This window comes from Cyanistes caeruleus, chromosome 7, assembly GCF_971803275.1.
Source record: "Cyanistes caeruleus chromosome 7, bCyaCae1.hap1.1, whole genome shotgun sequence".
NCBI classification, from domain to species: domain Eukaryota; kingdom Metazoa; phylum Chordata; class Aves; order Passeriformes; family Paridae; genus Cyanistes; species Cyanistes caeruleus.
In genome coordinates this window covers 20354376-20369468 of record NC_141707.1, presented here as the reverse complement: position 1 = coordinate 20369468, position 15093 = coordinate 20354376, and the positions used below count along the sequence as shown (strand labels likewise).

The window sequence follows — 15093 nt, the reverse complement described above, 5'->3', positions numbered from 1 at the left end:
ACTATGTATTAGATATATACTATGCATACAATTCATAAATAACAACATTATGAACCTTTTCTGAAGAAGTTTTTCTCGTGACTACATTTTTCAAAATCCAAAAGAGTTTTTACCTTTGTATTATTTAAGCCTCTGGAATGACAGGAACTTCTAAGTGCTAAATCAGTGCTTGCTTTGAACAGTCTTCTCTTTAGACCAAATAAACTGACATTCTCAACTAGCTGATTTCTTACATATATAAAAAAAGGCACTAAAGGTGCTTTTACTTTTACAGGCCATTATTAAAGTACAGGTACAAGAACTACCTGTATTAAAGTCCTAAATGGACTGCTGAACAGAAGTACCAAGTTTGGGGTTAGTTACTGCATTTAACAAGCCTGTTTTAAGCACTAAATACATCCTGGTAATCAAAACCACTTTATACATGCTGGATGCTATTTATGTAAATAGGTTTTCACCTAAAATCTCAAACCTGAGACTGATGTATCATGTTGCTTTATACAGAATGCCCATGTCACTCAAACACAACTCCACACAAGTCATGTGTAAGTAACGTCTGAGTGAAAAATTTAAAATATCTTTACTGTCTGGTAAAGTGAGGCAGCATACTTAAGACAATAAATTAGGGTCTATAAGTACTTTAAACCATGTATGAGGTCAGAATGCATTTTACTGGGTACAAAAAGTGGAATCAGATCACTGAGTCAGTGGGTGAAAAAACAAAAAGAAATCACTCTTAAGGAATCATTAAGACAGTAATAATAATCCACAACTTTTATCACTGATGAAAAGTTTTCTTTTTATTTAAATCTCCATGCCTGCTTGCTGATCATAACAAAAAACTGAAATCAAAGATATTTCAATTTTTTAAAAATCAATTCTCCATGTCCCAGCTGCTCAAAAGTACATATAAATCACACACTACTTGTCCATGCTTAATACAATGATTAAAGTCACGGTGACTGTCACCCACACAACACCTCTGCTATACCTGTGCTATAACACACAGCTCCAGAGAATACCTGAATCTGTTTGTCAGAGTTATATCATTATTACCCAGTAATAAAAAAACCCAAAGCTTTCTATCATAGTAATTCTGTCTACATCAGAGGCATGCTAACAAACCTCTCTGCCAGTTGCTTCTTTCTCACCCAAACACCACTTTTTAATCTAGAACTGTTATTACCATGATAACAGAAAAACAGTGATAAGCTTCATAAATTTGACCTGTATTTTGATTTGCCTACATGCTAATTGTTTAAAACACCAAAAAACAGCATAGTAAAGAAATAATAAATAATAATAGTAATGTATTAAAGAAATTACATGGGATGAAGACTCAAGAATGATCAAAGAATAGTTTTAAAATTTTAGTTTTAAAGCACTTTTAAAATACTTTGGTTTAGTGCACAATTTGTCAATAGTTATTTTTTTCCCTTACAAATTTAAACTGCTATAGCATTTTAAAGTATTTTTTCATTAAAAGATCAATCTTTGTTCAAAACACTACCTCTGTCACATAAAAAACAGCAAGGCATTCTTTGTTGACCAGTCCTGCAAACACTTCAGAGAAGCCTGGGTAATATTTTACTAATATCAAAAAGTTTGCACAGGTGACAGCATGAACCAAACACCAGCAAAAGTTTGGGGATGGGAGAAGGGAAAGGACAAGAGGAAATAAACCTCAAGAGCCTACAATGTTTCTTTTGCAGTAACTACTCCAGTAAAGCTCTAAATGGTGTAGATTTTGGCAAGATCATACATAGAAAAAAATATAAATCAAATCTTATAAATCATGAAGTAACCTGAAGAAATATGCAGTTTTACAAGAAAGTAGAAGCAGAAAGAATGTTTTAACCAGGATCCAAAGGAAATACATTCAGAGACCCTCAAAATACATACATAAAAGAAACTCTAATTGCCATCTAAAACGCATACCAACAAACAAAGGCATAATCCTCACAGCCACATTTGTGGCATACTTCTGATTTCTTTCAAGAGGAATAAATCTCAGGAGATGCAACTGAGGGAAACAGTATTTTCATCTAGGAAAAAAATATGCAATTGCATTTGTCTACATTTTATACATATCAAGGAAAATTGGAAGAGAAAAAGAAAAACTGAGGATTCTCCTGAGCATGCTGCCCTGGAATAAGGAGAAAGATACTGTTAACTCATAAAGTAATCTAAAATATGGATCTACTTATTACATATAATCTGGAATTGCATATTTGAAATTTCCTTTGTAATTGTGTTTTCAATTCTGTAATCAAATGTTTTGCTTTTTGTTTTGCTAGAACCAACATACTCTCTTTTTTCAGTTTTAACCTTTCCTAGATAAGTAGTCCCAATGAGAATTTGAGAGGCACTTAAATTATGTCAATTGCATGGAACTTCAATTCAGAAGCCAATTTCAAATTATGGAAATATAAAAGAAAACATGTCTAGAACAATGACAATTAATTTTAAAGAAGAAAACATACTTACCTATTGGATATCCCAGTGCAAAGTCATTGCTTTGTGTAGCAAAAATAGGGAACAAACCTGCTTTGCTAAATCGGTTCTCAGGACTGGCTACTAACAGTGTTAAAACACAGACTAAAAAAAACACAGCAGCTTTGGCAATTAAAACACTGTACAGGAAGGACCAATTCACATTAGAAAAATTAAGTACCACCATGTTTTTGAACAGTAAAGCTGGGAGTGCAAAACGGGACACAAAATTTCCCAGTCCTTTGGCCTGAGTTGATGTGATAATGTTGGCTCTTCCAGCTATGTAGCCACAAAGAATTATTCCAAAGCATTCCAACAGGGCTGGGAAAAGCCTGCTTATTGACATAGAAGGAGTACCACCGGTGGTATTGAGTCCATCTTGTCCAGGCAAAGAAACAGACATATTAGCTGAAGATGAGAGGTTCTTTGCAGTGAAGTCTGAATAGCTATCCATTTCCTCTGACCACCTCTTCCAAAAGAAGAGTGTGAAATGATCTCATCTGTAAAAGGAATAGAAGTACATTTATTAACTTAAAGGAATAAAGTACAAGCTTATGCCTTCTTAAATTATTACAGAACAGACAATAGGAATAGCCCTTACAAGAACTGAACCAGGAAAGGAAGATAAATTTGATTAAGAATCAAAGCTTCTCCACTCTGGTAGAAAAACATTTGGCAAGGTCCTCTTTACCTTACAGAAAGATTGAGTTTAAATCATCATATCGCACTTGAAGTTTGTACCTTGCTTTGTGCAACTTTGACCTCTCCCAACATTTTAATATTGTGTGCTAATGATACACTTTTCAATTAGCAAAGAATCCACATATGACACAGCAGCCAGTGATCTAATTCATTGCACTAGAGCCTACCCATATTTCTACATACAATTCTTTAGGTCTGTAGAAGTGAAATTTAAGCATGCAAAAAGTATTTATGTACAACAGAAATATCTGCTGACCCCCGTTCCTCGCTTGTTAGCAAGGATTCCCTTTGAAAGGGCTGGTTACAACACAGCAGGTTCTATATGCAAGCAGATGTGTAAAGTTTGCAAATCAGATGAAGAGAGCGGACATCAAACACAAATATTCATTGGTCAATAGCAAGGTCCTGCCAGAAACGGATATGGCTTTGGCAATATAGCTCTGAAACCTGTGCAGTCCATCAGACAACTCTGCACAAAAAATTCTGACATGACTAAATCCTGAAGTACTCTGTTTAGGAAGTCAAGATGACTTACCCTACTTTGTAGGGATAGAAACTAAGGCAAAGGTGAGCTGATTTCCCCTAAGCTATTTAAGGTATCAGTGGTAAAGTCAAGACTGCCAAGTCCCAAACAGTGCTTTGTACGGCACAATCTGTGCAAATTAACATCTGGTTTCAGAGTCTTCCCAGCCTCTTTGTATCCTATCCACAAGGAACACAGACCACAGCAGCCAGGTAAATAAGCAAGTAAATCAAGTCAGTGCAAAGGTGAGGTCTTCTAAGGTCTATTTCACACCCTGGAATCCAACATATACATATTCACAAGCATCAACTCTTTGACTCATGACTTTTATTTATGCCTGAGGCTTTTGGTAAGCACTTCTTTGATGCTGTTGTAATTCATCTGGACTGAGCTGCTGCATCATCCAAATCTGTCCAATAGCTTTGGCTACTCCTTCTCCCAAGGAAAATGAGTCTCACTCCAAGGAGGGCTTATTTTAAAGGTTGTACTTTTCTAAGATTATAGATGATACATTAGCTTAGATGTATTTGGACCGGGAGCTCAAAGCATTATTTGCTACAGAACAATGGGAAAACTTGCAATAAATGAAGCAAACAACAAACCACTTCTTCTACTAAAAAACTTAAGGATGTTGTTGGAATTTTCAAAAACTCCTAAAGAGGATCAGAGACAGATTTCCAACACTGAATTCTTGAAAGAAATCAGCCACATTCTACTCTAGCTGCAAGGTAAAAAGCAGGTTTTCAACAGCACAGTTTCATGTCAAATTCTCCAAGCTTACAGCACTGCATAGAGGTAAGGCTCCCAGCAGTGCAACGTGTTCAACCTACTCACTGCTCTCTCAAGGTATTTTTTTTCAGCAATAAGATACAGATGAAACTTTTTTAACCAAATGCAATATTTGATCTGTAATGCAAGTGTATTCCAGCCATATCTATCCCCAAATTCTAGCATTCCTTCTCCTGTGCCTTCCTATTCAAGGCTTATCACAGGCTCTTTTCCTTCTATATTAAAATCATTATTTGTCCTCACAAAAATGCTACAAAATACAGAAGTGCCCTTGTCCCCATTTCATAATTCAGGACTTAAACAAATATGACTGACTCTTACCTTGCACCAGTCAATAGCACACACTAAATCCTATATCTTCCTCACTAAAGCAAAACTAACATGGATACACACCCACACATCCCAAACCATTTTTGTCAGAGATAGATAGATAGATAGACAGACAGACAGACAGATAGGTAGGTTCCTGCAGCCTTCCTTCAGCCTACCTTCAACTTCTTTACAAGGCACCCTGTCAAGTCATACAGGACAAATTTTTGGTAAACTACAAGAGATTCAAAGAGAGGAACTCCATCACAGTAGAAGTTGCTACTGGCACTCCTCAGAGGGAGGGCTGTGAGAGTGAATCCTCTCTTCAGCTTGAGAGACATGCACATCCCAAACCCTTCATATTTAACACAGAGTATCTATTGCCAAGCAGTGTTTTCCAAAAATGTAAGCTTTTGCATTCTGCTCAACACAGTGAGTACATCTCAGCACCTTTTGCTCTATAGGATACAGACATTTATGTAACTGTTGTAAGATTATGTAATGACTAATTCCAGATTTAATATACAGCCTTGTTATACCTCAGGCTTATCTCAAACTAGCATCTCACAAGAGTGAAATTATTTTCAATTCACAATTCTTAATGAAATCAAAGATAATGATGTCATGCAAATCCAAAACCTGATATATTCTACACAGAAATGAGTTTGTTCTTATAGCAGATGTAGCAAACTAACCAGACAAATGACAGTAAAGTAAGGAAATATAATACAGTTGGAAGGAAAAGCACTTAGCTTTGAGTCCATAGCACATACGACTTGTAGTTATCCCTTCAGGGATTGAAGAATGAGATTTGAATCCTTGAGAACTCAGCCACAGCTGTATTTTTGGGAACTGCAGGCCAATACAGACACAGCTTTTAGGAATAATGCTGCCTTACCTGCTGTTGACTGTGCCAAGCATAGCTGCTTGCAGCCAGACCGTCAGCTTGCACGAGAGGAAGCCTTGTATGAAGACTAACAATAGACACAGAGCTAGTAACAAGTGCAATTTAAACTTCCCATGAAACATTTCTCTTGTAGGTTGTCAATATTTGTAAAATCTTAAAATTCACCAGACTAGAAACTCAATTCTCCAGCAGCTGTGAGTTAAGCAGCATCGAGTTCCTCTCCAAGTACAGATATAGAGAAATTGTTTCCTTTCACCAAAGGAAGGCAAAATCCCTTTCATCATCTTTTTCTAATGAAAGTCAAAGGCAGCATAAGCGAACAAAAGAGATAACTTCAATGCATATCTCCCCTCTGGTCTCTCACTCTTAAGCTTTCAATTGATAATCACTCTCAGGATAATATGGTGACACTGGCAAGACTGTGCACATTGTTCATAAATTATATCTCACAACATGACCTACTTTAATGCAATGCAGAAACTCTCCCACTTTAATGTAAGGATGACACATTATTTAACTCAGGAAGATTAAAATGGAATTGGGGTAGGAAGAGTTACCACTCGTGGGGCAGCCCTACTACCCCTTTCTTAGCTAAGCGTGTACTACATGCGTTTTCACGTAAAGATTTGTGAAGTAAGTCAAAGAGGAAGCAACTTCAGGGAGCTATAATGATAAAAAGTAAGTGGGAAGAAGTGATTATTGCAGTTCCTATTCTTGCAAGTTAACCGCAATTTTTACTTTTCTCTTTACTGGACTAAGAAAACAGAGCAATACTGCAACAGCAATTAGCACAATAAAGGGCCACCTATATCCAGAAACCTAGACAATGCCGTAAGAAACTTCACACACCTTATGTGTCTCTGAGCAGGTGTGTTTTCAAGATGACATTTCCTTTGTCATCCTTCTCCCTCGATGCCATTCCAAGAAAGGCCCTGGCTGTGGAGCAGCCGGGAAGCCGCATGCACGGGACACCTGGGGAAGCTGAGGCCTGCCCTGAGCACACGACTGGCACAGCTCGCACAGCAACACTTCAAGCTCCACGAAACTTAGGCAACGCAGGAGCTCAGACAAGACCAAAGGAAGCAACAGTTGCCAGCGGCACCGAATGTCAACTCAGAAAATGAATGAAAAACGTACTCACTCTTAATTTTCATTTGGGCTAATCTTTGGGCTTGTCGACAAATAGATACATACTTCTGAAGGAAACAGCAAAACGTTTTTCAAAAGGCAGATAGCATTTTCTTGCCAGCACCCCTTAAAATGCACCTCACTTGAACCACTTGGCAAATTGGGATGTAAAATCCTTTGACTTGCAGCCAGAAAGCTACAACAAAAGCAACGCCTCTCGCCGGCCCCTTCCCGGCCCATCACCGCTCTCCTTCCCACGGTCACCCCAGCTACGAGCACACAGCATTTTCAGTCAAAAATGAAAAAACAGCAGTACTGCCCTGTGTGACAGCTGCCTTAGTAGAAAATAACGCCACAAGCCGGGGAAAGGAGCGGGCAGCTTACCTACTCCGCTTTCGGTAGGCGCCTCCGCACAGGGGTGCGTGGAGAGGCTTTATGTTTCGCCAAACCGGGAAGCCCTCCAAGGCCGAGGCCGCCGGTACGGAGCCCAGGGTGGGGAGGTCTGGCCCGCCCCGGCCCGCCCCGCCAGCGACAGCCCCGTTCCCGCAGCCGGCTCAGCGCCCCGGGCGGCCCCCGGGAGCGGGCGGGCCCCGGGCAGGCCGGGGCTGCGCGGGCGGGGCGGGGAGCAGCCGCAAGATGGCGGCGCTGCGGCCGCCGCGCGGGGGGCGGCCCGGGCGTGCCGGGTCTCCGCTGCTGCCGCCTTGGCCCCGCGGGTTTGCCCCGCGCTCGGGAGCCGGCTCCCCTGGCGTACCGGAGCGGAACGAGCTCCTGCCGCCTCCCGCCGCTCCCGGGGCGCCCCTGGTGGCTGCCGGCACCTGCCCTCAGCCGGCTCTGCGCCCCGCGGGACGGGAGGCCGGGCAGGGCCGGCGGGGGTCGCTCGGCCCCGTTATCGGCCCGAGGCAGCGTCACCTGCAGCTCGGCGGGGCCGATAGCGGCGCTGGCTCCCGCCAGCAGCCCGCCCTGAACCTCCTACGCTCATTCCAGCTCTCCTAGCTGTCAGAGCGTTTTCCACGTGCCATCGGTTCCACAAATTCGGCCAGTCCGTAATTTCCCCAGTAAGAACTGGTAATGACCGAAGATTCTCTTGCAGAAAAAGAGCCTTCTCGAGGCGTTCCCTCTGTAATGGCATTGAGGGCACAGCAGTTGCACCTGCCCTTTTCCTAAGAACCAAGACAGATCCTGCTGCTGCAAAGAGGGCAAGTGTGAATTCAGTGTACCTTTATTCTCCCGTCCTGATCAGACCCAAACCAGCTTGCCTTACTTGTTAAGTGTGGCAGACACGTGGCAGTAGGTGTCCCGGTGGGAGTAAGGCAGTTTGCCTGACTGAGGGAATGTCGACCAGTCTGTGTGCTCAGTAGCTTCCCATTCCAAACTTCCAGCAAAAGACCTCAAAAAATACTCAACAAATTTCCAAGGAACTTCCAGGGAAAAAAACCCACAAAGAACCAACCAACCACCCAACCAACCAAAAAAAAACAAAAAACAAAAAAAAAACACAAAAAAAACCAAAAAAAAAAACAACCAAAACCCAAACTTTCCCTTTCAGTAACACCCAAAAAGGACCAAAACAGCAAAACAGAGAATTATCTTAATCAAAAGAGATGTATGTGATTGACAATTGACAATTTATGAAGCATTTTTTCCATTGTCAGTTCTCTTCAAGAGGTCTACTGTTGAAATGCTTACCAGAAATAAAACCAATACTATATGTTAAGAGCAGCAATATAATAGAAATAACACTTACGGGAATGAATTGGAAGTCTAGTTAAGAAGATCATGTAAAACATGCAGAGAGGGACAGAAACTTGTGGGGATAAACATGGCTGTTTGAAATTTTTCGAAGGTACTACATTATTGAGATCATATGTCTGCTGTAAATTTAATTTAAATACACTAATGCTTAATTTTTATGTTTCTTCACTAGAAGTGTATACACTTAATAGAACCTCAGCAGCAGTGTCAGTGCTCGATTCCTCACTGCCTCTCATTCCTGTCTACACCCTGTCCCAGCTCTGGGCCAACACAGCCCAGAGTTGGCAAAAGCAAAAGATCAGCAAGGGATTGTTCCAAAGCTGTGCCAAGGTTTATTATGTATGTTTACTGCTGGTGCAGCCTGTTGGGTAACACTCACCCACTGTAACATTAGGGTGACACTTTGTTTTGATGCAAACACTAATACAGGAGATTCTGAATTTTATTAATTTTTTCACTGTTGCAGTTTCTCTGTTTGGCACCTGACAAAGAGCATTTTCAGACTGATTTGGATTTGGCTTTGGAAATACTGTATAATAAGGCCTTTCAGATTTTTTGACTTTCTGTTGTTCATTCTTTCCCACAGAAATGACATCTTAGAGGGACATGCTCTGGGGAGGTATACCAGACCATACTAAGAACTCTTGGCCAAATGTATGCCTTCCCTTCTCTTGAATGCATTTTTTTCCCTTTGAAAATATCACTAGTGATTTAGCATTAATGAAGTAATTAAAATATAAGAATCCTTCAGCTGTTTTAAAAGAGCATACATTTGGCTGTATATGCTGCTCATTGGCTGCTATTGATACCCACCAACCACCAGCCTGACTTCCCAGGGAATCAGCAGTAACAGGACAGGGCTGTGTTTCCATCTCAGCTCTAGCATACACAATGTGCTGAATCAGGTAAGCACACTTGACCTGAAACTTAGGTCTTCAACAAATTAAAAGTGTAATATTCAAAAAAATAAATAGTAAAGAATCGCAAAACCCTGAAAAAGTAAAATATTCAAAAGTATGAAAATGTAGTATCAAAGGCATGTGCAAAAAAATACAGTAAAATTATTGTAGCTTCTTCCTAAATAAATGAAAAAAAAAAGTATATAGATAGGATTTAATACAGCATATTTCCTCTTGCAGATTTTAATATTTTTAAACATATTATTAGCAGCCTAGCAACTATCTCTAATTGACATGCAGCCTCTTCTGAGATGAGCAGAGAAGAACACTAGGGTCTGACCCCTTGCTTTGTTAAGAAACATGAAATCATTACTAACCATACCCTACCACCAGAACAGCACTGTGAACAACTCAAGCACTGGATTACAGCATCAGTTCTCCACTTGACTGGGAAATGTTAGGAACAAAATTTTCTGGCTTTTTTCAGTCTGGATAATTAGCAATGATATTGGTGGAGTCAAGAAATCTTTCTAATGCAGTATTCAGTATACAGGATGCTCCTGACCATTTCCAAAAACCACACAAAGTCCTGCTTCCCAGAAGAGCAAAGGACAGGATTTTCTCACTGTTTGACACCTCCTCCCTGCTCCCTCAACACTTGAATCAAAGCTCCACAGGAGTTTTCTTTGAGCCACATGTTCTCTGGCCTTGAACTTCCACTTCGTTCCAGGGAGCATCTTCATGTTCCAACATCCTGCCTTTATAATAAGGTTTAATTTCTTTTTCTAAGATCTCTGTAAACTAAGGTTGACAGCCAAGGACATCAATTCTCATGGAGTTTCACCAACCCCAAGTTTCAAAAAGCCCCCACACATTAGTTAAACCCCCAAACATAATAATGGTCACAGCTATAACAGTGCAAGTAATGCATGGGAAAAGTAAGTTTTTTGTATACAAACTCCTGGGAGGACAGGTTTATAGAGTCCATCAGCTCTTGATCACAGCTGCCCTCTGCCACTGGCAACTCAGCTTTGGCAGTTGAACTGTAGATCACAGAAAACACAGTTGATCCCACTGCAAAGCCAAGCTTTCCAAAAGCCACTAAACAAACACACAACTGAAAGCTGTCCCTCAGGTTTTAATTCAATCCTCTTGAGCATTCCCATAACACGACATAATATTGTGTAATCATGAACTACTCTCCCCCTTGATTTTTGTTCTGGTTTTCACTCTTTCCATTCACTTATGTGCCACCAAAGTAGTCAGCAGATTATATGGGAGACAATTTCTGCTCTTTCATCTGGGCAGCAGCTTAACCAATGAAAAGCAGCTGGAGCAACCATTACGTGAGTCGTCCTGTGGCTTTCATCATACACATTTACCTGCAACGATTATGCACACAAAGGCTGGGCCCACACAGGAACTGCCAGAGCTTCACTCTCTCAGTGACAGCAGGTTTCAGACAATGTCACTTTTAAGAACTGGCAGTGACCATATAAAAACATTTTACAAAGGCATACAACTGAGCCAATTTGGAAAGGTTTTCTGGGAAGTCACAAATGTGTCTTTGTACTCCATGTGAAGGCTACTTCACCGGTAAACATAGCAAGGTCTGAAGGCTACCTCACTGGCAAATGCAAGCACTTGTTGCAAAACCTGAAATGCTGAAGTATTCTGAAGAAAAGCACTCAAGAATTTACTCTAAGCAGCTACATTTCTTCAGTTTCTGAAAATACTAAAATTGGATTTTTATTTTCTAGAGAACTAGCATGGAAGCTGTTGTCAAATCGTTAGGGTGTGGTGGTAACTGTTACAGTAGGAAGTGCCAACTGAGTTTCAAAGCAGCATAATTGATTAAAAGTGTGCAAAATTTCTCTAAATAAACTCTCAGTAGGTTATTAGAAAAACATACCTCTTCCAAGCATAGACAAAAAAGAGAATGTCAGCAAATGCATCAGGATGAAATCTGTCTGGAAATTTACAGGTATAATCTCAGTGCAATTTCCAGACAGCTGCACGCCTGGTGTTCAACAGCATGGAAAAATCCAAGTATCTTACCAACACAGTAACTGCAACCATGGGTAGAGACATTAGCACTTCTCAGGTAATCTCCTTATCAATCACAGGAAAAATACTTCCTCAATGCTTCTTGGTTATTGACTGAGTCAAACTTTATGTGAACATTGGATTTATACCTAACGTGGCTTCGTAACTCCAGTACTGGAAACAATACCCTTTCCATAGTGCTCACTGCTAACAATTAGATGGATTATATAATGCAAAAGGCAAGGACCTTTGCTTGGCCTCTGTTAAATTTTCTTAGCTGACTCCATCCGAAAATACATGTTTAACTTTGGTTATCTAAAACTGTAGTTCAGGGTTCAGAAAGCTTGTTGGTTTGTGATGTCTCCTCTCTTACAGTTGTGTAGGACGTGCAAGAAGAACATGAATGCATATCTATACCTAGATGTGTCTGGCCACTTACACTGACTCACATGGTTACTAGCAAATAAACTACAGTGTACAATACACACGTTTGATGAGGCAGTTAAGCAACAAGGGAAACCTGAGAAAAGTTAATCTGTAAACAGGAAATAGGTCCCTGGATTGTGTCTCTGAAGGGTGGTGTCAAATGAAAAGCATTTGTCCCATGAAAGAATTTCTAAAACTTCTGAGGCTGAAATACCATTAAAAAAAATCCAACGCCTGAGAGAAATTCTGTGTGTCCTGAAAGCAATATAACACAGAGATCAGAAGAGTGCCAGATTCTGTTACCCATAAGCTTGAAGCTTGTTAACACAGAAATGATGAGGGATGCACTGTATGTTTACATTCACCTCAGTTACCTTGGAACACTTTTGTAAAAGATCTTCCTTCTTAAGAAAGCAGTTTATCAGCTCATCTATAATTTCGCAGTAGTCCACCTCATTATCTGCGTTGGTTACGGGAACTTAATTGGTATTTTTCATATAGCATCTTTTGTAAGACAGTGTGTACGTTCAAGCTGGTTTTGAAACCATGTTTATGTACTGCACTCATTCACTTCCACTTTGTTCTGTGGCTGAGACAATTCCACAGAACTGAAGGTACAATTACAGTCTTCAAAATACTGTATCTGCCAAAAGAAAATACATTAAGCTAGTACAGACAAATTGCAGAAAGTCAAACTAAGACTTTAGCAATTATTATGTATGTTCAGGTGTGTTGAAATAGACTACTCTAGAAATTAAGCCCAGTGAACATTGAGCATGGTGAAATTCACCTCTCTAAAACAAAAAATAAAATTCAAATTAAATTACATGGAATTAAATAAAGTTCAGAATAACCCCATGTGACAAAACAATGTTGAAGAGACATCTTAAACATATAAATTCCATCCTTAGTGCTAGGGCATCAACCTTGTACTTTGCTCAGCAAGAAAGTAAGTGTGCTAAACTCAAATGCAATTGTCCAAAAATTAGTTACATAGTTAACCAGGTTTTTTGGGGAAAAATATGCAAAAGTCAAACATAAAAAAATATAAAAAGTACAAAATATAAACACAAAAAATATACAGAAGTATAAAATATAAACATAAAAAGTATTTTAACTTACAGAAATGCTTTATCTGGAAAATCATTATCCAGTTTTGTTCATTTGCCTTATATTATGGTTAGAGCCATATCTACTGTATGTAGACACTTAAAATATTAAGTACTTTCATAACATTTCTATTATAGTATTTTCACATACTAACAGACTAACAGTATGTGGTAAAATTATTAAGAACAAGGCATAAGAGTTACAGCTCTTCCTCGACCTAAGAAAACCTATTCACTCATTTTGGCATAGGTAGCTTATTATTTACGTGTTCTCAGCACTCTGTTCAGTCACTGGAAAAACACTCAAATTTGGTCTGAATCCTCAAAAAAACCCAAAAACCCAAAGCCCCAACCAAAAAATCTAACAAAAACAGGAGAGCTATCAGTGCTACACACAAGTTAGTAGATGCTGCTTTGCTCAGGAAAACTATTTTAAAGTAAGCTGCAGTGCTTGAATAAGCTGCTTCTGGTGTGTGACCTGCTGTGGCTGTTGCTTATTCAGCAAAGAACTGAATAGTAAAGAAACCCCACCAAATATACCACCACCCCCCTTTAAAAAACCCCAGCAAACAAACCCAAGAAACCAATTTTTATATCACAAATTAAAAACTTTGGAAATATTTTCAGAATGTGACCAACATCTCCACGAAGTCTCTTCACATACTAAGTTTCCATTTGTGGTTACACCATATCCCACCATTTTGCCAGTCACTATTTGTTACTCACACAAATATGGTTTAAATGTTGTCCCTTAAATGTATTGATTGCAATGTATTGTCTCTTGTGATAGAAATCCAATAGTTTTTTATTTATTTTGTATTCATTTCACCACTACTACCCCACTAAATCCTTCCTGCTACCATGTTACAGGACTGTATTAACAAACCCTCTTCTTCCTGAATTCTCTAGCAGAAAGCTACTGTACCTTTTCATGATTAAGCTCAACAATTTGTCATTACATTTAAATTAATGGCCAACAACAACACACAGAACTTTCTTTCTTAATTATTTGAGTACTGATTTTAAGACTGCAATATTGACAGAGTAGCTTTCTTACAGCTCTGTTACTTCCACTTGGCATTTTCAATTAAAAAAGGTATTTTGTTTTAATTCTTATCTCCTTCTCCACCTGCAGTTAAAATTTATTAGCTAAAGACTTGGTTTATTTAGGTCTAATAGCGTGCTGCTTTCTGTTGAAATGGAATAGTCAGGTGTATTATTCTGTTGCATCATTTTAATGCCAACACTGGAATTTGCCTTGCCTAAGAACTGTGTAACCGCGTGAAGAGTCAGGCCGGATGCATCTGGAGTGAAATCTCTGTGGTGAAACAGCGCAGAGTATTCCCAAAACGCTGAAACGCGCGTAGAACGGTTTGCGTTGGAAGGGACCTGAAAGATCACGTAGTGAATTCACCCTCCCCGCCGCGGCCAGGAACAGCTTGGGCTGGAGCGGGCGGCTCAGCTGCGGGCAGCCAGGCACGGCGGCGGGCAGCGCCAATGGCCCGTGGCACGGCGGCGGGCAGCGCCAATGGCCCGTGGCACGGCGGCGGGCAGCGCTAATGGCCCGTGGCACGGCGGCGGGCAGTGCCAGTGGCCCGTGGCACGGCGGCGGGCAGCGCTAATGGCCCGTGGCACGGCGGCGGGCAGTGCCAGTGGCCCGTGGCACGGCGGTGGGCAGCGCCAATGGCCCGTGGCACGGCGGCGGGCAGTGCCAATGGCCCAGGTGCCCACCGGGACCCGCCGGGACGGGCGGAAGGCAGCGCGGGGCCGGAGCGGCCGCAGCCGGGAGCTCCCCGCGCTGCCCCGGAGCAGCACCCGCGACTGCAGCACCAAGAGAACTGCCAGCCTGGGCGGGCATCGCACCCGCTCCCACCTGCTTGGTTAAAAACAAACAAACAAAGAAACACGCAAGGCTTCTCATTTTCTGACGCACTGGACTTAGATTAGACACGTTGCCAGTTAAAAAATGTATTTACAATTCCTCCCCTTGCTCACAAGTGGCCATATGCA

The 15093-nt window shown here is 40.7% G+C and overlaps 1 protein-coding gene across 7 annotated transcripts in view; it reads right to left on the bottom strand.

Annotated features, from left to right (window-relative positions):
- Positions 1 to 15093, bottom strand: part of GPR155 (G protein-coupled receptor 155) — a 38356-nt gene that overhangs the window by 19449 nt on the left and 3814 nt on the right. For 2 of the 7 annotated variants that reach the window (XM_086897753.1, XM_086897749.1), the window contains exons 1-2: positions 8113 to 8195; positions 2488 to 2993 (exon numbers count right to left, since the gene is read on the bottom strand). In XM_086897753.1, coding sequence (XP_086753879.1) covers positions 2488 to 2947 — 460 coding nt within the window. In that variant the 5' untranslated portion in view covers positions 2948 to 2993; positions 8113 to 8195. Of the gene's footprint in view, positions 1 to 2487; positions 2994 to 6864; positions 7208 to 7235; positions 7496 to 8112; positions 8196 to 15093 lie in introns of those variants that run through there. The other 5 variants (XM_086897754.1, XM_086897750.1, XM_023930962.2 and 2 more) reach the window with 4 other exon arrangements.